At 35.5% G+C, this 24013-nt stretch overlaps 1 protein-coding gene across 23 annotated transcripts in view; it reads left to right on the top strand.

The window, feature by feature from the left end:
- Positions 1–24013, top strand: part of auts2a (activator of transcription and developmental regulator AUTS2 a) — a 761138-nt gene that overhangs the window by 193636 nt on the left and 543489 nt on the right. For 13 of the 23 annotated variants that reach the window (XM_073914875.1, XM_073914873.1, XM_073914869.1 and 10 more), the window contains exons 1-2: positions 12995–13277; positions 15854–16542. In XM_073914875.1, the coding sequence (XP_073770976.1) occupies positions 16267–16542 (276 nt within the window). In that variant the 5' untranslated portion in view covers positions 12995–13277; positions 15854–16266. Of the gene's footprint in view, positions 1–12994; positions 13410–15853; positions 16543–24013 lie in introns of those variants that run through there. The other 10 variants (XM_073914865.1, XM_073914861.1, XM_073914867.1 and 7 more) reach the window with 2 other exon arrangements.

Raw genomic sequence — 24013 nt, 5'->3', positions numbered from 1 at the left:
ATCCATCATCCATGCATCCTATTTTTGTATCAGTCCATCCATCAATCCATCCATCCTTCCTATTGTTGCATCAGTCTATCTATCCATCCATCCATCAATCCATCCTATTGTAGTATCAGTCTCTCCATCTATCAATCCATCCTATTGTTGTATTAGTATCTTTCCATTTATCCTATTGTTGTACCAGTCCATCTATTCATCAATCCATCCATGCATCTATCCATCCTGTTGTTGTATCAGTCCATCTATCCATCCATCCTACTGTTGTATCAGCCTAACATTCCATCATCCATCCATCCATCCATCCATCCATCCATCCATCCATCCATCCATCCAATTGTTGTATCAGTCTATCAAACCATTCAGCTGCATGTACTTATGCAGATCCATCTTTACAGTTGCTAATCTGTTTATCCATCCATCCAGCAATCCATACATTGGCCCATCCATCCATCCATTCAATAATTTATTTATTTTATTATCTATCCATCTATTCAGCTCTATGTACATTATTCATATTGTTATCATTTATCTATTCGTTCTGCTTTTCCTCCCCCATCTTTCTATCTATCCTTTCAATCTGTCCATCTGTCAACGCATAGTTCCACATGACTATTCATTCTTCTGTCTGTCTACAGCCTTTATATATAAAATATATTGTCATTTTTTAATTTCAAAAAGACTTTCAAACTCATAGCAATGCCCAGGCAGTCATCCAGTTATGATCAATCATGACAAAGTGATGTAAACTTTAAACTCTGCTGAGAATAATCTGTCATGGCATTTTGATGATTACTGCAACAAATAACATAAGCAAAGAAGTTTGGCACGCTTTTATGAGGCAGGTGCTCTTACAGTCTCATTTCATTTACCTGAGCGTTTGATTTCACACAAACACTAGGACTTTTTGCACCTTTGTGTCGCATGTCGCTTTAGCGAACACACGGCTAATGTGATCCACATAAACAGCTATTTGTCAGCTCACTGAAAACTGTATTTGAAAACCGAAGGAATAAATATTGCAGCAGCGAATGATTTTATCCACACCCTTCTCCATACACAGTACATATAGACATGTATTTGTCACGGTGGAGAAGACGACAGCGAATGACAGCGGAGTTATCAAAAGCTCATCCCCAGAGTCAGACACACACAGATGGCTGTTAAAGTTGGTAATAATATGCTGGCAGAGGTCCATGAGTTACAGTGTGACTGTCAGTGCAGAGCAATGACTGGCATTTGAAGCATAATGGCACTTTTTAAGGGGTTAGTTTGGGGTTTGAACGACACAAGGGTGAGTGAATGATGACAGAAGTTTCCATTTTGGGCAGAATAAGGTTTTTACGAGAGCTGGGTTCTTGAAAAATACTTTTGAATACTGCTGTTGTGTGTGTGTGTGTGTGTGGTGAAGGTTTAATTGTCTGCTGTGTCAGGTTTTCTCTGCGTTAGAGAGACTTTGGCTGTACAGACTGCGTATTTGATAGGTGTCTGGAAGATTCTGAGTTGAACAACTGCAGGAAAGGATTTTTGTATTTGCAGTAGCTAAAGCTGCTTGAGTTTTTTTCTCTTAGAAGACTGAAATTTTACATTTTACTGTATATAGGGATTTTGGTTTGTTTTTGGGGTTGAGTTTTATTTCAGTTCCGGTTCTTTGTATACAGTTAAAAGGCAGACTTATTAGCTCCCCTGAATTATTAGCCCCCCCTGTTTATTTTTTTCCCCAATTTCTATTTAACGGAGAGAAGATTTTTTAACACACTTCTAAACATAATAGTTTTAAGAACTCATTTCTGATAACTGATTTATTTTATCTTTGCCATGATGACATTGAATAATATTTGACTAGATATTTTTCAAGACACTTCTGTACAGCTTAACGAGACATTTACAGGCTTATCTAAGTTAATTAGGTTACCTAGGCAGGTTAGGGTAATTAGGCAAGTTATTGTATAATGATGGTTTGTTCTGTAGACTATTGGAGAAAAAACAGCTTAAAGGGGCTAATAAATTGATCTTAAAATGGCCTTTAAACAATTAAAAACTACTTTTATTCTAGCCGAAAAAAGTAATAAGAAAAATAAGAAATAAGTAATAAGAAAAATATTATCAGACATACTGTGAAAATTTCCTTGCTCTGTTAAACATCATTTAGGAAATATTTTAAAAAAGAAAAAAAATTCGAAGGGGGGTAATAATTCTGACTTCAACTGTATAAACATATGAGCCACTCGATACATGAACATTGAACATTAGGAAGGTTAATCATTGTCCAGTAGTTGTGCTTTTTTTTCCACAGATCTTATGAGGGATAAAAATGTCTAGTACTTGGTGTTGCATAAATCTGTAATCCTATTTTGTTGTTTTGTTGCTGTCTTCAGTAGTTTGTTGTTATTTTTGATTTGTGTCTTTTGTTGTGGACATTAGTAGAGCTTATAAAACCTGTTGTTTTTGTAATATGTGTATTACTTTATATAGAAATGAGTGGTGTATAGTTCAGAGGTCAATATTGTGTAAAAAAATATTCAACTTAAAAAAAACTCAAAAGCCCACAATAGATATATCTGTTTAATAAAAAGAAATGATTTTTTTGCCTTAGTAAGTTGGCAAGGTCGTTTTTTCATTTTCATCAGTATTTTGCTTGATTAAAGCTGCAATAAAATTATTAGAAACTAAATGTGTGTATTGAATAAAAAAATTACAAAAACATAAAAACCTTTTGCTAAAATGGACAAAATCACACTCATGTGAACATTAAGTCATTTTGTCTATAGAGTTTGGAGAAGAAATAACTTGCTCTGCAGTAGCTCAGACTGCAATACGGGCTAAAAATAAACAAGTTTTCCAACAGCAAGCACATTGCCACTATATATAAACATATGTTGACACAGAATGTGTGCATAAACGTGATCTTCCAAACTGACTTCAGATAAGTCTTTGCTAAGTCGTGCTTACATCTCAAATGAGAGAAAAATTGATTTCAAAAAAGAAAAGTAGATTTACAGTAGATCAAAGCATGCCAGTATATGTGAAAGGATATTTGCTTTTATTTCTGAGTAGATCATATGGCTATTAGTATTTTGTGTTAAAAAACAAAACAAATGTTGCTATTATAATTTTAAATTAAATAATATTAATCTTGTGTCATTGTAGAGTTTCTTGTAGTTATTGCACATGTATTATTTTAGAAGTATTAAATGGTTTAGAATGTATAGCTTATACTCTAAAAAAAGCTTGATTGTTGTAACCCAACTTTGGTTCAATTACATTATTGCGAAATCCTATGTTGTTGCTGTTTTGCTGTTGTTGTTTTAAATTAAATTTAAATGACACTTGGTTTGTACAAATTTTACCCTAATGCTGGGTTACAACACCAAATCATTTTTACAGTGTATATTTCGTCACCTTGGAATTATAAGGTTCTATTTTCATTCTGAATGATTTTGAGATAATGAGCTTTAAAGTTTTTGCAACAAACAGTATGTGTGTAACATTTGTTTTTAAAATAGAAATTCTTAAAATGTATACATCTTATAAAAAACATCCCATAATGTAAATAAGTTGACATTTAATATGAATTTGTGAATAACTCAATTTTGACAAAAAATGTCAGATAGAACCATATATCAGGTGACGATTTGTAACTTTCTGATATTGCTTGATAAAACAATACATCCAGAAATATACATACACTGTAAAACCCAACAGCCAACTTTTTTTTAACTAAGTTTTGAACCTAGTGTCGAAGTGTTGAAGATGAGTTAATGAAATACCTCCTTACCTCAACTTAAATGGAGCACTGTACTGGTATAGATTAGTATTTTTAACTCAAATGGTTTGCAGCAATTGGTTTCGTCGGTTTGAGTTTGTAGCAGTTGGTTTCGACGGTTTGAGTTGCCTTAACTTATTAGGTTTTATAGTAGTTGGTTTGAGTTCTCTTTATTTATTGGGTTTTACTGTGCTCAAATTGCTTCGTTTACTCAAATGGATTAAGTTCACAGTACTCATTTGGATCAGTTTTTAAACTTAAATGGTTTGTTGCAATCAGTTTGCTCAAGTGGTTTGAGTTACCTTAACTTTTTGAGTTTTACAGTGTACTTTTTATTAAGAATATTTAAAGTAAAAGTGAAGTAAAATGTATTTTATGCAGTAGTGTAAAGAATAAAGTGAAAAAAAATTACCCATAAAGTCAAATCTTGATATTTGTTATATTACATTGTTAAAAGTACTGATTACACTGATATTTGTACACTCTAAAAAGGTCTGCATATTATTAACCCAATGTTGGGTCAGATATGGACAAACCCAAGGTTTTATAAAATAAAAAACTGAATTACAACAATGTTTGGTTTTGTTCATATTGGACCGAGCATTGGGTTATTAAAATTCAGAAGTTTTTTGAATGTAAACTAAAATTTATTTAGCAACTTTATCTGTACAGTAGCATACATTAAAAAAAAAAGCCCTGATACTTTATTTTTAAGGCAACAAGGTGGCTCATTTATTTTTATCACTGTCACCTAACAGCAAGAGGTTACTGGTTTGAGTCCTGACTGGGTCAGTTGACATTTCTTTGTGGAGTTTGCATGTTCTCCCCGTGTTGGCGTGGGTTTCCTCTGGGTGCTCTTGTTTCTCGCACAGTCCAAAGACATGCGCTAGAGGTGAATTGAATAAATAAATTAGCTGTAGTGTATATGTGTGAATGAGAGTGTATGGGTGTTTTCCAGTACTAGGTTGCAGCTGGAAGGCCTTCCGCTGCGTAAAACAAATGCCGCAATAGTTGGTGGTTCATTACGCTGTGGCGACCACTGATAATTAAGGGACTAAGCCGAAAGAAAAGGCACAAATTATTTATTTTTCAACATATTGTTTCTAAACAAATAAAAGCAATTGTCATATTAATGTTGTAAAGCATTTTCTAATCTTTGTTCATTTTTTATTTTGACCGGCAGTCATATATTTTCCTATTAACTGAACAAAAAAAGATGTATAAAATGATCATTAGTGACATTCAACCAACGACAAAAGAACAGAAGAGTTTGTTCTCTTTCATCATCTGCTTTTTTTTAACCAGCCTATTTAGAGTGTTTTACTGAGTAATTAAAAGCCCACAAACGAGATGACAAAATCAGTCCCGCCCATCTGGTGTCAAGCAGACAGCTGTTTCATCCCTGCTCTCCCGGGAAGCAGATAGAAGAGCTCACTCTGTTATTTCAGACAACATCGATAAAAACACTATGGATACACAGCATGCAAATCGTTACAGTGACTCTCAATCGAGTGCCAGAAAGAATGAAAAATCTTTATAGCTAATGAAAGTGCAAATGAGGCATTTGTTTAATGATGGGGCGAGGACAATATTGCCCTGATTGCGTGAAAACGAATTAAGTAATGCGTGTTATGCTTTGAGACAATTGTTGCGTTAAATGTTCCATATTTTCATGTGCCTCTCAGTTTTGGAGATTTTGGGCTTTTTATCTTTCCACATCTTTGTTTTTTCAGTCATTGTAAAGGAAACTTGAAAAATGTACTTTTAAGGGTTGCTTTTGTCTCACTTTATCAATTTATGCCCTTAACTAATTTTTGCTTAGTTTTTCAGTTCTGTGTTTAGATCAGGGGTGCCCAAACTTTTTCTTATGAAGGGCCAAAATCCAAACTTGAATGAGGGGGGTGGGCCGAAGGTAAATATAGCAATCTTTATTACATCAAAGTTGCCACGGTAACTTCCTAATTAAAAAATATCCAAAAATACAAACACTGTAAAACTAAATAAGTTAAGGTAACTCAAACCGATTGCAACAAGCCATTTAAGTAAAAAAAAAACTAATCCTAATACAGTAAGTACTGTGAATTTAATCCATTTGAGTAAACGAAGCAATTTGAGCACAGTAAAACCCAATAAATGTAGAGAACTCAAACCAACTGAGTACTGTAAAACCCAATAAGTTAAGGTAACTCAAATCATTTGAGGAAACCAATTGCCACAAACCATTTGAGTTAAAAAAAACAACAAAACGAATCCATATGAGTACTGTGAGCTTTATTTAAGTTAAGGAAATGAGGGATTTAATTAACTCATTACCTTTAGCACTGAGTTAAAAACTCTTTTCAAATGAGTAGAATAACCTTTAAGTAAATTTTGATTTAACCACACTCAATTCATTTGATAAAGTTGACTGTTGTGTTTTACAGTGTAATGAGTACTGTGGACTTAATCCATTTGAGTAAACGAAGCAATTTGAGCACAGTAAAACCCAATAAGCTAAGGCAGTGGTTCTCAAACTGTGGTACGTGTACCACTAATGGTACGCGGACTTCCTTCTAGTGGTACACGAAGGAATGAAATATGTCATGTACATGCTACATATATTTCAAAATTTATCAAAAATGATGTATATAATATGCTATATATGACATATAGCCTATGCTTCTGAGGTAATCTGTCACGTTTTTTTTAACTGTGCAGAGTTGTAGCTTTTTTACTGGGCCTATATGCTATTGTATTTCAATACTGCTCATTTTGGTGGTACTTGGAGAGACAATTTTTTTCTGAGGGGGTACTTGGTGAAAAAAGTTTAAGAACCACTGAGCTAAGGCAACTCAAACTGTTTGAGAAAACCAATTGCAACAAACTATTTGAGTAAAAAAAACTATATGAGTATTGTGAACTTACTTAGAGTTCAAAGCTCTTTTCAAATGAGTAGAATTAACTTTCAGTAAATTTTGAGTTAACAACACTCATTTCATTTAATAAAGTTGCCTGTTGGGTTTGAAAGTGCAGAAAAAAATGCTTTAATCATGTCAATGATTATATATATTTAACATTTTATAATGTACTTACAATAAAATCTTATTTATAATACAATGGAGTTCAATGTTTTTTTTTTTTTTACAAAAACAACACATTTTCACTTGATAGTGAAATATATGTGTCCTAATAGTGTCAATGTGCCACACATATATATCTGTCAACATCCAAAAAAAAAAATGTGTTGTGGGGTTTCATGACCCTTTAAAAGTATGATTAATTCACATTTCATTGAAACATTTAATTTCAGTCTTGTTTTGCTTTTTAAGCTCAGCAATTAAACAAACAAACAACAGGTTATGTAAAATTAGAAATGATGACCTCTGTCATTCCCCATCATTGGTCCATCATATCTTGGATTGGTGGCGGGCCAAATCAAAGGTTACCAAAGACCAAGTAGTTTGGACATCTCTGGTTTAGATCAATGTTATATTTTTAGTTTTATTTGTTTATTCATTCATTAATTTTCTTTTTGGCTAAGTCCCTTTATTAGTCAGGGCTCACCACAGAGGAATGAACCGTCAACTTATCCAGCATATGTTTTAAGCAGTAGATGCCCTTCCAGCTGCAACCCATCACTCGGAAACATCCATACACACCCATTTACACGCATACACTATGGATAATTTGGTATGTGATGCCTGTTTTGTTTATGTATTCTGAAGATTTTAATGTGGGATATATTAATATAATATGGTAATGTAATTTAACATAATATAATATAATGTAATGTAATGTAATGTAATATAATATAATATATTATAATAATATAATATAATCTTAATTATGGAGTAAAAAAAGACATTACCAATATTCTAATGCCAATAAAAGAAAGAAAATTTGTGCATGTGCATATTTAATGAAACAATGCTTCATTTGCGTATTGAAACATGTCATTTTAGAAAACTTGTAATGTAATTCTGAATGTAATCAATCAACTGTTGAGGTATGTTAATAAATATAAGGTTTCAGTTGTAGTTTCTTGGCTTAAAAATTCAGTTTTATAGAGAGGCAAAAGGAATCTATTTTAGTGTAGTTGTTGTTGTTTTTTTCCTTCTCATGCACTTATTTACTTGATACGTTTCCATTAGTTTGCTTGAGTGTATTGGTATATTAATCACAGACAGCGTAGAGCATAGAGTAGATCTATACATTATAAGCCCAGCATTGTAGCTTCCCAGTTTCTATAACACGCCGTATTAGCTGAATAAATTCCCTGAACTGCAGGAGCTCTGGTAGAAAATCCATATCTAGATGCTTGACAGTTTACACGGTGGAAAGTGTTGCAGAGTCATACTTGCTTAAAGCATCGCATTGTGCTCTTTTTAATGAGGCATGAATGTGGTAGAATGAATGGTTGTGTGTTTTTTATCAGGGTGCATGAAGGGAGCAAGTGTGAGATGGATTATATACATCAGTGATATCAGTCATGCTGAGCACAATAATGGAGAAGCTTGTTTCAGCCATGGAGTAAAAAATTGAAATAGTATTTTTGGCTTTTTGCCTCACAAATTTGTAAGTTATGCAGTATTTTACAATTCAGAAAGCACATGATATCAATTTAGAGTCATATTCGTAATATATTAGCAAAAACAACAACAACTTACAATTGTGAGATATTTCAGCGCAGTATAGTGCTGTCGCCTCACAGCAAGAAGGTCCCTGGTTCAAGCCTCGGCTGGGTCAGTTGACGTTTCTGTGTGGAGTTTGCATGTTCTCCCTGCGTTCGCGTGGGTTTTCTCAGGGTGCTCCGGTTTCCCCTACAGTCCAAAGACATGCGGTACAGGTGAATTGGGTAGGCTAAATTGTCCGTAGTGTATGAGTGTAAATGGGTGTGTGTGGATGTTTTCCAAAGATGGGTTGCAGCTGGAAGGGCATCTGCTGCATAAAACATGTGTTGGGTAAGTTAGCGGTTTATTCCACTGTGGCAACCCCGGATTAATAAAGGCACTAAGCTGAAAAGAATATGAATGAATGAATGAATGAATGAATGAATGAATGAATGAATGAATGAATGAATGAATGAATGAACTATCTGACAAAAGTCTGGTCGCCTATCCAAGTTTTAGGAACAACAAATAATAACTTCTTGTTGATCATTTGGTATCACACATGGCTTAATTGAAAGGCAAAGGCCTCTAGATTACGCTTATTTTACCAAAATAAAATCTGAATATGCTTTGGTTTTTCATTATTTAATTAGGACAGAAAAGTCTGACTTTGCTTAGCTGGTCACCTAAAAAAATAATGTACAGCATAGGATATAAATTCATGGTGCAGTGGAAAAAGAATTGATATTGTGTATGACTCACATGAGCTTGACTGACTGCGTGCATACATCTCTGCAATGACTCAAATAACTTATTAATAAAGTCATCTGGAATGGCAAAGAACGCGTTCTTGCAGGACTCCCAGAGTTCATCAAGATTTTTGGATTCATCTTCAATGCCTCCTCCTTAATCTTAACCCAGACATGCTCAATAATATTTATGTCTGGTGACTGGGCTGGCCAATCCTGGAGTACCTTGACCTACAGTACTTTGCTTTCGGGAACTTTGACGTGAAGGCTGAAGTATGAGAAGGAGCGCTATCCTGCTGAAAAATTTGGCCTCTCCTGTGGTTTGTAATGTGATGGGCAGCACAAATGTCTTGCTACCGCAGGCTGTTGATGTAGCCAACCACGCTGCAGATCTCTTGCCCGCCCCCATACTGAATTTAACACCAAACCATGATTTTTCCTTCACCAAACTTGACTAATTTCTGTGAGAATCGTGGGTCCATGCAGGTTGCAATAGGTCTTCTGCAGTATTTGTGATGATCGGGATGCAGTTTAACAGATAAATCATCAGATTCATCACCTTCTGCCACTTTTCCAAATGATCCACTTGAATCTCTCATATATATATATATATACATATATATACATATATATATATATATATATATATATATATATATATATATATATATATATATATATATATATATATATATATATATATATGACAGAGAGAGAAAGAGAGAGACTGAATAAATGGAGAAGCAAAAGTTGTACAAAAAATCAATTACCTTTTGTATCCTGTAGTGAAAGCAGGCTCCCAGAACTCATTCTAGACTGAGAATTTCATATTGTTTTTTTTTTTTTTTTAATATTACATCAGATATCAAGACTTATTTTTATACCAACTATTTTGGTATATCATACACTGAGTGCACTTTTCTCTGTCTAGCACTAGTGCTTCTGCTCTGCCTCTTGACCACACAAACATTTTGAATAAGTAAGGCTGAGCTCTGGTTTCAGTGCGGTTTGATAGCAAAGGTGCGTTAGGTCACCCATGGGTTGGTCTAAAGAGAAAACCTGTTCATGTTGCATAACAAAAGCCATAACAACAGTATACAGAAGTGAGGATTAAAATCTGACTTATTTAAACTGTGTAAGCGTAAATGTGTTGTGATGTGTTTGTAGGCTTAATTGATTGCACATTTTGCCTAATAGCACTTGCTAATTGCCAAATAGCTGCATAGTGTTAGTGGCATAGAAAGTCATGCCCAGCCTGAGGCCAGTACAGTTGTAGTAAATCCACAAAATGAAAATGTTAAAGGGGAACAAATGTTTGATTATAGGGTTGCTTGTTTTATGTATTTCATAGTGTGATAAAACACTCTGAAATGCACTGTGCATTGATCAGATGCCATGGTTGAAAAGAAACTTATGCTGCTGGATCAGTATTCTGCTTGGAAACCCATGCGATGCCAAATGAAGATTTAATAGCTTGCGCAATTACAAAGTCTGATTAGCAGCCAGTGAGTTTAGACGTTGTAAATTTCAGGATTGTTTTCACTGATTCATGGATGCTGATAAAGGCCTGAATCAACATAGTGTGGTTTGGACAGATGGAAAGACCTAAAGGGACAATGGGCTTTATATATTACAAATAGATTTCTCGCTATGCCATCTTATTTTCTTTTTAACTTGGACTTGGTTTGGCTTTGCAGTGATTCATTTTGCAAAGCCTATTGAATTTTTGTCATGTTAGTGTGTTATATTGCTAGAAGCAAATGTTCTTTGGGAATTTAGTGGATGTTCCTTGTTGAAAGTTTTAAGCATTAACTCTAAATGAATTGATAAAGTGCAATTCAATATGCAATGATAATACTGTCAAAATTAAACTCAAAAGACACTACATGGAAAATCGTGGAGTATTGCAGGTCTTTTGGGAGTTTTATAGCATGAAGAATCTGAACTAGTCTGAGTATTAACTCTGTGTTGATATTCACACTTGGCAAGTGTGATTTGATCAAAACTACCTCTTACGTTATTGCATTTTTAGTGCTGTTCATTTATATACGTGTGAGTGCTGCCAACCTTTGGTGTGCACCAGATAATCTTCCAAATGAAATTTCACTACCAAGGACCACACTACAACCGTTGCTTGAGAAACTTTATTACAAATTGTTTGAGAGAAGTAGGTAATAGTAATGAAGATTGAGAAGAGAAGTACGGATGATCGTTGAACCGGCTGATCAGGGAGTCTTGTCCAGGGAGATTCAGAGTGGGGGCTTTGTCTCTTAGGTTAAAGTGGAACCTTTGAAAGACCCCTCCCAATGCAGCCTGTGGAAGAGGAGAGGGATGTTAAGAGGTATAGGGAGGGGGGGGGGGGGTGTAGGTGATGAGTTTAGAGAAAAATTGGGTGGGAGGGAGCGACAATCTGAGACAAACGGTTTAGAGAGGGTCTACATCCTCGAAATAGTAGGCGAGGGAAGTTGATCGGTTTAGGCGTGGCCCTGCTACTGAACTTTTGTTAATTAATTTACTCCATATGATAAATAAACAAGCAAATAAACCAAAACAGGACACAATGTCACAAGATGCAACCATAAAAAAGTCAGAATACTCAAGGACGCTTGTGATTATCGTAATAGCCATGATGTTGCCCACTCAATGTGTGTGTGACTGAAATTTCTATTGTTGTTTTGATTCATTTACATATTTAAAAAACTCATTAACAGTTCTTGAGTGAAAAAAAATCCATCACATACTGTATGCACATACTGTATTATAAGTGTGTTTGGTCCACCACACAGCATCAATTTAAATGTTGGTGATGCTCTTGCACAGTATTACCACTTAAAAAAATATAAAACAAAACATGTTTTTATGATGTATCAGTCTTAAAAATGGCACTGTGAATATTAAAAGAACCAGGACTGTATGGATAATTTTCCCTTTTTTTGACCCTGACTTAGTATGTAACTTTAAATAGTTATAGAATTTTATCTCTGGTACATATTTACATAGGCATAATAATACATTTATATGTAATTTCTTATCTAATATAACTTTATAGGCTAAATCATTTTGGAGGCATGCACAATCTTAAAGGACTAATTTTCAAAAATCTAAGCATCGCTATCACAGGCAAGCTGGCTTAAGTTTAAAACCAACAAAATAGGCCACAAATGACAATGTACAGAAAAAAATATATATACTATTTTTAACTGATAGTCTGAGAATGTTTCGATGTTTGATCATGGAAAGAAAAGAACACTTTACATCAGCAAGCCAAGTATAAATGCACTTTGAATAATTTCTAATCTAACTTCTACGTTTACTAATAAATCTACTAATTAATTTTGTTTATAATTTTGTGGAATAAAAAATGAATGATTTAATGTCTTAAAATCAACGTATTGTATACAGTTTTAAGCTAACAAAGGTAAACGAAAATAGGCTACTCATGGTCACTCGCTTCGAATTCGACTTCTGTGGTGTTCTAACATTTTTAATGCTCTATTTCTATGCGAATATGCTTTATTCTATTGTAACACTAATGCTTAACTTAAAATGTCAGACTTCTTAGTCTTTTAAACCTTTTAAACACCCAGGGTCAAACCTAATTCGCACCCTCGTGGAAGGCATCAATCAAGCAATCAGTGCCATACAGAATACATTGACTTTCATTATTTTGATAATCAGCGCGGATGGCTAAATAATAGAAAAAGATGGTGGTTTTCAAGACGATTGAGAGGGTCTAGTGAAAAATGTAATCTCATATGTTTAAACCATAGGTTTAAACCGAGTCCTCAGTATATAAAAAGCGCAGCACTATATGCGCTGAGGAAGCGGATTCCTGTAAAGCGGCACTGCGGCAGTGCTGTATCAATGCGCTCGGTCCCCGCTCGCGCCGAGATCCTGAAGCACGGACTCGCGGAGAGGAGCAGCGTCGCTTCCTTGCAGGATTTATTTGTTTGTGGAAAAATTTATCTTTTGTTTTCCGTTCAAGAGCAGCGCGCTTTCCGAATGCCGAAGACTCGTTCGGACGACCCCCCTCCACTCCCCAGGCTTTGCATGTGTTGCTTTTGTCCTGCAGGAGAGAAGGCAGGCTTTGTGTTTTGGTGGATCTAGAGCTGAAGGAGGCAGTGCCAGGCGCTGCTGCTGCTGCTGCTGCTGCTGTGGGCTGGACCGGCCACGGTGCGTGAGATTTACTGACGGAGAGAGAAAAGAAAGAGAGAGAGAGACAAAAAAGGACTCATGGAAGCCAGCGAGAGTGAAGGGAGGGTTGGCAGGGAGTGTAAATATATCAAAACCATTTATGAATTTGAGGTGTGTGTATGTGTGTGTGCGCGCGCGTGCACGAGTGAGTGTGTGTGTGTGTGTGACAGGAGTGCCAGCACAGGGCATCATCAGGTTAAAAAGGAATATGTGGTTTGCAATGGCTTTGTAATTGTAGCCTACCTGGATTATTAGTCAATGCATTTGGAATAAACATTACTGGAATTCGCTTTTGGAAAAAAAGTCAAATTGCATTGCTGATGTTGAGTGGTTAGGTGGAGGTTGGTGGATGATGGTGAAGTTTAAGTTGATGGATGGCTATGATGTCATAGCTGCTGTGGTTGTCATCTTGTGAAGTTTATGTTGATGCTTATTATTTTATTATTACAGTTGTTATTAGCCATTCAAGTTTATTTTTGAGTTAGTTGTGATATTATGTAGGTGTTCTTGTCATTTGATGATGTTTAAATTAATGGATGTTTATGATGTCATAGTGTAGCTGCTGTGGTTGTCATCTTGTGAAGTTTAAGTTGATGCGCATTATGTCATGATTACAGTTATTATTATCTATTCAAGTTTATTTTTTGGTTAGTTGTGATAATATTTTGGTGTTTATGTCATTTGATGATGTTTAAGTTAATGGATGTTTGTGATGTCATCGTGTAGCTGCTGTGAATGTCATCTTGTGTAATTTATGTTAATCCTTATTGTTTGTTATTATCTATTCAAGTTTATTTTTTGGTTAGTTGTGAATGTGATGTAATTTAGGTGTTTATGTCATTTGATGATGTTTAAGTAAATGGATGTTTATGATGTCATAATGTAGCTGCGGTGGTTGCTCATGTCATCTAGTGAAGTTTATGTTGATGCTTAATTATTATTATGTCATTATTACACCTATTATTGTCGGGTAATGTTGGCATTTTTGGTTAGTTGTGACATAATGTAGATGTTCATGTCATTTGATGATGTTTAAGTTAGTGGATCTTTATGATGTCATAATGTAGCTGCTGTGTTTGCTCTTGTCATCTTGTTAACTTTATGTTGATGCCTAATTATTATCATGTCCTTTTTACAGCTGTTATTATCTAGAAAATTTGACATTTTTCTTGGTTAGTTGTGATGTAATGTATTAGATTTTCATGTCAGTTGATGATGTTTAAGTTAATGGATCTTTATGATGTCATAATGTTTCTGATTCCTATTTGGTTAAGTTGATTCAGTTCAATAAAAGTTTAGTTGTATAGTGCATAGTTTCAAAGCATATTTACAAACAGTGCACATTATTGCATTACAATCAAAATCAGAGGTTAAGGTTGTTATATGATGTTATATTGACTATATTGATGTGGAATAATGTTGTCATTGTAGCTGTAGTGTTCATGTGGGAAAACCTGTACATTTTTTTGACTGATAGTCATTACCTGAATGTGTAACCTTAATTACAATGTCAGTGTAACAGATGATTTAGCGACATTGATGGATGATTATGATGTCATAATGTACAGTGTACGCATACTGAATGTTCTGCCAGTTGAGGGAGTGTAGCTGTTGTAGACTTTCTGAAGGTGTTCATGCTTGGAGTGAATTTGAAAACAGATTACTATGATCTCATAATGTAGCAAATGTAAATTTTCAGGTCACATTCCTAAATTTTATTCACAGAATAAAGCATTCTTATTAATGACATGATTATTTATTGTTTAAGCAAAGCCTTTTTTATTTAAAAATGAATGTCTAGCAAGAATAATTTCAGACAATGTGTGGCCTTGGTTTGTTATTGTCATTCAGATAATCTGTGCTAAATCTCAAAACAAGCCATTGAGTCTGACAGATTCAGTTAGTCGTAGTGAATGTTTTCAGAGTTTTATCTGCACTTCGGTGACATTGAGAAATAAACTGAGGAACCTTAAGTAGAGATTATCAGTAGAGTGCTGACTGATTGTTTCTGGCTGTTGATGGTGTGTATGGAACTGTATAGAGGAGATGACTGGAAAAATCAGCCATAAATGTTCTGTCAGCGTAATCAGCTGAACTAAAATTTGCTGTGAGAAAATGAAATTTTTTTTTTGCTCTTGATCTACAGCTCTGTTAAGAAAAATGAATAATTTTTCTCCGCCTGTCTCCGGTTATAGCGGTCTCAGAATAATGACAGTGTGCAGGAGGAGAAATATAAGCTCTTGAATATGTAATACTGGAGATCTAGACGTGGCTCTGTAAATGGCTCATTATATGATGTATTTAACGTGCAAGAACACATTCTGAATAATTTCCTACAATAGATTTTGTTTTCTTTGAAGAAACCGGGAACATTGAGACAGTGTGGAATTAGATCAAAAGCAAAAGACATCTTAAGATGATCTCTTTTATTCAGTCGCTTTATTCATATTCCTGCATTATGTATTTCTATGTCTAGCTAAGGGTGGTGATTCTGAGTAAGCTCTTACAAAGAACATTTCAAACGTCTGTTCTCTATCTCTCCCTTTGACTTGTAGGATGGGAAGGTGTCAGACTGCACTTAAACAGAGTGTTGGGTCCGTGAGGACAGCCATGTGGAGACCTGTTACAGCTCCATTGGAAGACACTTCAAGTGATCTGCCAGTTTGTTTCCCTTAAAACGTGGGCTGAATTTGGAACATTGGATACTTTCCAATTTGGCAGGATTCAACTCGGGATTTCTCTGCTTGTGGATATATGCATTTATCCTTCTGGAATCTCATGTGGGTATCGCACTTCAAGCTAAGTCACATTACATCAGCTGATTCGGGAATTTGGATAATTGTGCATCTTTTGCTGGGGCACAGTCGTTGAGCTTTTCATTGCAGGTGTTTGTTGGGAATCGAGTTCTGCTTTCACCTCTGAGAGCCGCCTTCTAGGAAGTGTTCGGTCGAGTGTGTCATCTGGTGAAATGGATGGCCCGCGGTGCAGCGGGATCCGGAAAAAGCGCAAGTCTCGGTCGGTGCGCAACCGGGAGCGCATATCTAACGGGATCAGGAATAACCATGTCCGGGGCTCCGTGCTTCGCTTCTCCTCGGATTCTGAGAAGGAAGACGGCAGCACCAACCCCTCCTCTTCCTCACGACCCAGGCCACCGAGGAGGAAGAGGAAGGAGTCTTCATCTGCCGAAGAGGACATCATTGATGGATTCTCAATTGCGGGATTTATGACGTTGGAAGCTCTTGAGGTAAGAAGCCAGGCCTTCGCATAAATGCTTTTTTGGAAGTGCTTGTTTGGTTTGGCAGTGAAAAGCTCAGTGGCGGTATAATGACTGGTTTATTATTGTCTGTAGACTGCTTCTTTCTGGACTCTAATTGCCTGGGTCTGTTTGCACAGTATTGGATTTTCTGTTGTTCCTCTGTGAGCGTGTTTGGGATTCAAGCAGATGTGGCTTTTTGTCGTTTTTCTGCCAGAGATTTACGATGCGTCTGAATTTGCACACCATTTTAGGCCATTTTGTTGTGTCAATAGCGTGAGTGGTGTGTTCACACTGGAAATTACAACAAGAAGTGTTCTTCAAATACATAGAAGATGTACTTATTTAAGTGAAACAATGTGTGGAATGTTGGACACTTCATGCACTCAACTCTTGCAAGCTTAGCTTATGACTCTGACAGTGGATGATAAAATAGCCCTATAAAATTCATACACTAGACTGTTGAGTACCGGTGCACACTGTACTGTGTTATTATTTGGCACACAGCTCTAGTTGGTGTCACTTTGAGATGCTGTTTTGAGGATGTGGATGACATTTGAAGCTTGAATACCAATAGACTAACATGACTGTTGTTTTATAAATATAAATAAATGATATCATACATGTACAGTAGATACTATAGTTGATCTTTTTGTGATCAGTTAAAAGTTCCTGAACCCATAATGGAGCTATTGTTCATGTTCTAGTAGAAGTAATAGATTTGAGCAACATATTTATATTTTATTATTAGACTTTTAATTAAGACATCTTATTTAGGAAAAGTTTAGTCATTGTCATTTTTAAGTGATTATTAAAAAAATAAATCTTTTAGATTTTGCATTAGTTTTCATTTTGACTACATAATTATAAGTATATATTTACAATAGGGCTGGGCTGATAAACGATATATTGTTTCGCGATAAAATATGCCACTTTTTTTTTACTCTATATTGATCTAAGAGCCAATCACACAGCAGAAATGTGCAACAATCAGAATCTATGTGTGGATATTAGAGATGTACCGACCACTTAAAATATATCGGCCAAAAATATGCCATTTAATGAACAACTTATATCAAAATATATATCCTTATCGTTTAATCTGGAAAATAGTTATGGAGATTGCATTTTTGCCATATTGCCCAGCCCTAATGTACAGTGTATAGAAATGTATTGGCTCTGCATGGCTTTAAATGAAATTCAAACATCATAATTTAAAAATAAACATTAGATGTACCAGCCAAGTTAGCTACATCTTACGCATATAGATCTCTAATGGCTTTCGGCAGGTTTTATGTTAAAGTTAAATGCATGTAATCAAGGCAGACTGTGATCAAATGGGTGTTGTGTGGGTGTTTATTACTTTTCTGTCGTTTTCTCCATATGTGTTTAAGTATACAGCCTGTTTAGTATACAGCCTTTAAGTGGATTTGGGAATGTAGTCATTTTGTGTTACATGAACAGAAATGACAACATTTAGCAGTGGAAAAGCTGTGACCATGTCTGAGTTTTGACATTGTAGACTTTAAGCTTGTGGAATATAAAACTTTCCTCCAGTAATCAGGAGATAAAATTTAAATGAAATAGCACTTCAGTGCTGTACTTATCCTAATATTTTGTCTGATTCATATTATTTATATTATTAGTTATTTAATGACATTGTTTTTTGTTATGTTATGGCTGACAGTTAAATCTAATTTAACATTTGCACTTTGCTATGTTTTTTCAAAGTCAAAAGTCAGCTTTATTGTCAATTCAACCACATGTAAAGGGCAAACAGAGAATCAAAATTGCGTTACTCCGAGACCACATATAATATTAATAAAAGAAGTAGAATTTTTTAAATGAATTTACTATTAATTCAATTACACATATAATATAATCTAAAAATATTAATACAAATAAAGAAAAATTTAAACAACTCAATTACACTTAAGTGCACATGGCAAGCAATTACTTATTATTTAATTTATTATTTAATTATTACTTGTTATAAATAATTAAAACATTCATTTGTAATAAGCAATGCAGATTCCATGGAATGAAAAATGATCATAAAAGTAATTGTTATTTTTATCTCACAGTTACATCTAACTATTCAGCATTTTCTTCTCTGAATTTTAAGTTAAACCTTTTGTTATGGGTTTATATTTTGCAGTTCTGAGAAAAAATATAGAATTTAACTCAGAAAGCTAAGAAATAAATTCAGAAAGCTTAAAAAAATGTTCAAGATATTAAGTCAGAAGAAAAACTCAATTGTAAGATGGTTATTGGATAGAATTGCAAGATTTACTCACAATTATTAAGTCTAAATATTTGTGAATGCTGAATACAGACCCTGGTGTGCACCAAGGCAGTGTGCTGAGACTGCTTGAAGAATGAATCGACTTAAAAAAAAAAAACACTAATAACAACAACTTAAAAAAATGCTTGGAGTTAAAGTTAAAGGTTTTTAACATTTAAAAAAAAAATCTAATTTGCATTCAGAGGTGTATTCATTTTAATTGTGTGTTATATCAGTTCATAGTTTATAAATTACTCGCATTAGGCGTGTGGGTTGCATTGTATTGTTTTTATTTGCATGGGGTCGCTGCATCTGCTAGATGAGTCTAGTGCACTGAGCGAGTTTTGTCCTGTTTGATAATTACAGTAATGAACGTCTTTGCGGCTGGGTCATGTAATTTATCCAGAAACAGCAGCGTAGAATTCCAACATTAGATCGGTAAGAGTTCCTTTCATATGCGTGTCTTGTCCATTAATTGTCTTATCCATTACTTCTAATCGTGAGAAATACAAGGTGTGGCTCTCAGTTTCAAATGCGTGTGTCTGACGATGAAGGAGTGACAGAGAACCTTGAATTTAGCATTTTTTGACAGGTGTGTTTGTGCGTCTGTGTTTTTTTTTGTTTCATAAGCTCAACGTTTCTCTGAGTTCTCCTCTGTTCGATGCATGGTTTTTGTGAGTTGCTTTGGCAAATGCGGCTGGAACTACGGAAACACAAAGGGGAGCGTCACATGAAAACCGAGTTTCATTCAAACAAATCAATGTAAACTACACACTCAAGTTAATCAATAAAGTGGATTTCATAGGTGATGTCATAGGGATGTGATCAGAAAATTCAGAATAATCTGATAAAAGAGACACAATTTACCTTTTTAGGGCAGCGTGGGGGCGCAGTGGGTAGCACAATTACCTCACAGCAAGAAGGTTGCTGGTTCGAGCCCTGGCTGGGTCAGTTGGCATTTTTGTGTGGAGTTTGCATGTTCTCCCCGTGTTTGCGTGGGCTTCCTCCGGGTGCTCCAGTTTCCCCCACAGTCCAAAGACATGTGGTATAGGTAAATGGTCTGTAGTGTATGTGTGTGTATGGATGTTTCCCAGTGATGGGTTGCAGCTGGAAGGGCATTCGCTGCCTAAAACATATGCTGGACAAGTTGGCGGTTCATTTTCTGCTATGGCGACCCCTTATTAATAAAGGGACTAAGCCGAAAATAAAATAAATGAATTTACCTTTTTACTTAGTAGGCTTTGTATTTCATTGCTTGCGTAGTATTAATTTATGCTTACAACAGTTTTTTTCATTGTACGTTGTTAAAACTGTATTTTGTCGTACAATGTTTCTCAGGAGCACTTGAATGTGGTGTAGGCCATCGCCATTGTTCCAGTTGTCAGTCTTGACAGCACATCTGTAGAGTGTCATCTTGACTTTCAGCCTTGCTTCTGTAGTTGAAAGCACAACAGTGTGACACGACAAAGCTCTACACGCTTTACCCTTACATCCCCTACAGATGCTGTTGTATTGTGTTGGATGTTCACTACAGTAATCTGTGAAAGGAGCCCGTCAGCAGCTTACACTGTCACGCTAGCACTGTGAACCGCAGGCGCAGTTCTCCAGGGGTGACATCCCTTTCACCGCTCTTCACTGTTCTGGGATCTGTGACTCATAGCGCCTCTCGTCTTGCTCCATTTAGAAGCTCACAGAGCAGGAGACCCCAGTCTAGATCCCTCATGTCAACTTCCAGATCCATTCGCATTCATGCAGCTCAGATGATCATGGGACTTAATGAGCCAGTCCCACCAAATCTAATGTATGGCTTCCAAAATGTATAATGTAAAGATTTTACTATTTTAATAATAAATGATGATTGCATTTATTGTTATTGTTATTACATGTTTTTTTTTTAGTCACTATGAGCGTTTCCTTCTAAATGTCAACCATGGCATGAAAAATACCATAATAGCAAAAACCTTTCTAGGTTTTTTTGTGAAAGTTTGCTTTTTACAGTTCTGTAAAAATGCTCAAAATTGTTCCTGTTAATGTTTTCAAACAATTATATTTGATTTACCAAAGTCACACAAGTGCCAATCACATCTGTCACATCCATTACAAAGAGGTGTAACATCCATTACCAAGCTTTGTCCTCATAAATGCAAACAAATTAAAATAAAATAAAATATATTTTGTTCTATAGTGAGCCAAATCTTATCCTTCTTATTAGCATTATTTCTTTTGGTTTGCGTAGTTTAAATTAGAGAATTTCTACAAAGTATGTTGTTCACTGTAAACTCGCAGATTCGTTTGGTCATATCCATAACGCATGTTTATTTTCCTCATTTAAAATATAAAAAACTTTAACAGATTAATATTTTTCTGATCTCATAACTCTGTGGTTTGTTGTTTTGGAAAATATAAACAGATATTTCAGTTTAATATTAACGTATATTTTCTCTGTGTATTTATGTGTTAAGTTTTTACTGTAAATGTCACTTCCATAATGTTGGAACTGCTATTATGTAATTGATGTGTTTGTTGTGCATTTATTGTTGTAGTATTTTAAAAAGTTACATCCTGCTTTGTCTTGTTATAGTATTTGTTTTCTTGTGTTCTTTTTTTGTTTGTTTATATCTTATTTCTATTAGTCTTATTTATAGATTTTTTTTGTTCTGACTTAGGGCTGGGCGTTAAAAACGGTATCGGTATTTATTGACCAAACACTATTGTCAATAACGATAAAAAAACAATTTGGTATGAATTTTCAGTGTACTGTAGTTTTATTCAAAATTGGCTACTCACCTTGGAAGGAATGTCAAAAAGCTTAGGGTGTAAGTTCCATTTCCAATGGAGATGCATGGCGCAAATAGGTAGCTGGGCGCACATGGTGTGCAAACTGCATGCTACTTTTTTCAGGCGCACCTATTTGAAAAACATCTAAACTATAAGGAATGCCATGAGTGCACCACGATTCTTACAAGTAGAACTAACCAATCTGCTTCATACTTTGTATGGAATATACATATTTCAGTAATGGTAGATGTCATCCTCTGAGAAAACGATTGATGGTCACCTAGTTACAGTAGGGGAGAGCAAGCACAAAGCACATTGAATATGGTTAAGGCATCCACACGCTTGCAGTTTTCATGTGTAAGTTTTGGGTCGCGTCATCGCTACTTTAGGTCAGAATAACAACATACTCGAAATTGAGTGCCGCATAGCAGCAGTGAGGAGATTGTAAATAAAAAAGGATTTAAGGATATCGCCAGAGTGGCTTTTTGGTTTCTTTTCTTGTGCATCCCAGCGCCTAGCACCCTATCTGAAAGGTTTTTTAGCATAGGGTGTAATATGATCATTCAACTTTACAATTTGTAATGTTGCAATACTGTATGTATTTAAATTATGATAACTGGTGCCTTTACTTGAAAGCTCAGATTTGATTATCATAATTAGTTTTGTTGGTTTACTGTATCATTATTATTTACACCTTAATGTTTGCTTTGATTGTTCAGTATTTACGCTTTACCTAATCATGCACACACTTTGTAACATTTTATTTATCAAGTTTAAGAGTCTCTTTAACATTTATATTTATTTTATTTTGAAGAGATCAGATGTTTTGTTTAATTTTTTTTGCCTTAGTAATGTTGGTAAATTAAGTGGATAAAAAAAAACGAATATATGAAACATGATGATTTTTTTGCTGTATCGCCCAGCCCTATCCTGACTTTTTGTTTTGTCTTTTTTATTTAGTTTGTTTTTTGCTTTTTTGCCATTGTTATAATGAATACAGAAAAATGATTATTAAAGATGCACACAATCTGGCTCACATTTTACACACCAGAGCTCCTGAAAACAGCACAAATAAAACTATTCCACTCCTACTTTACTTTGCATTCGATATTTGCTTATTTTTTGTATGAAATAAACAGCGTGGACGTTTACATCAGTTTTCTGCTGATTGTTTGCTTTTGTGTTTTTTCCAACCATAAATCTAGCGTCTGTCTACATCAATCAAAATCTAAATAAATCGCAATCATTTCTAACTCTTTTTTTTATCCAATCCACCCATTTTCTCTCCGTCCAATTTCACTTAAACACTCCACACGCTCGCTCTTCCTCCACCTCAACATTTCTATTTCTCGTCCTTCCTTTTACAACAATCCCTTGATGGTTTCAATTTGAGCCGGAATTTGTCCTCAATTTGCCTGGAGGTGCTTGAAGAATTCGAACAGGTATTCCCAAACGACACGTTGAAATCAAACTCGTTCCACTCCAGCGGACAGACTCGCTCATATAGAAGTGAGCCATCAGCGCCGGCTGTTTATTAATGCTGCTTAGCGCTGGAACGACAGGCCTGAGAGGCAGTGTGTTATACCACTTTGAGAAATTACTAAATCATCAGGCCCGGGCCGCCTCAACAAACCTCCTCCCCCTTGGTCCCCGAGCACAAAGTTGCCACGTAATCGTTTCACCCTCCTCCCTCTTGTCCGCCCCTGCATCCCCAATTCAATATTACTTAATGCCTGCGCCACTGGTGCCCTTAAACCACTTTATGTGATCATTGTGTTGTAAAGCTCCAAGCTCATTTGATTGAAAACAGCAGTCACCCTGTGCTCGCGCGTTTCCCTCACCATTGATCCGCTCATAAGAAAACGGTTACGTCAATGTAAATAACGCTAATGTGCTGGCACGTGCCCAGCACAAAACAAAGCGCTTATTCATCACAACAGCCTTTTCCTTTTTCGCCTGCGATCAATTTTCCTTTTTTTGATCTTATTGCGAGTTTTTCTTTTTTGACGCCATTGTGTTTTTCTCTTTTGCAATATTGACGAGTATAAGTAGCACGTTAATGGTTTCAGACTGTGCTTTTATCAATTATAAATATTTACACAGCTTCTAATAACTCAAATGAAAAAATAACTGTCAGTTTTGACATCAGATTAGCATTTTACAATGAAAGAGATGGGAAAAAGACAGAGCGGGGATCTGTCATACCAGGCTGAAAGAGGAAATTAGGTCATGGCTGGAGAAGAGGTTGGCATGGGGCCCAGAGGGGCACATCTTTTGCCTGTCTGTATTCGCCTTATGTCGCAGGAGGACAAAAAGCATCCTGACAACCTGTAATTCATTGGATATGTGAATGAACTCTGTGTTATGTATTCGAGAGGGGTTACAGTCAGGCATGCGCGC

This window comes from Danio rerio, chromosome 10 (genome assembly GCF_049306965.1).
Source record: "Danio rerio strain Tuebingen ecotype United States chromosome 10, GRCz12tu, whole genome shotgun sequence".
In the NCBI taxonomy this organism is placed as follows: domain Eukaryota; kingdom Metazoa; phylum Chordata; class Actinopteri; order Cypriniformes; family Danionidae; genus Danio; species Danio rerio.
This window is presented reverse-complemented; position numbering and strand designations above follow the sequence as displayed.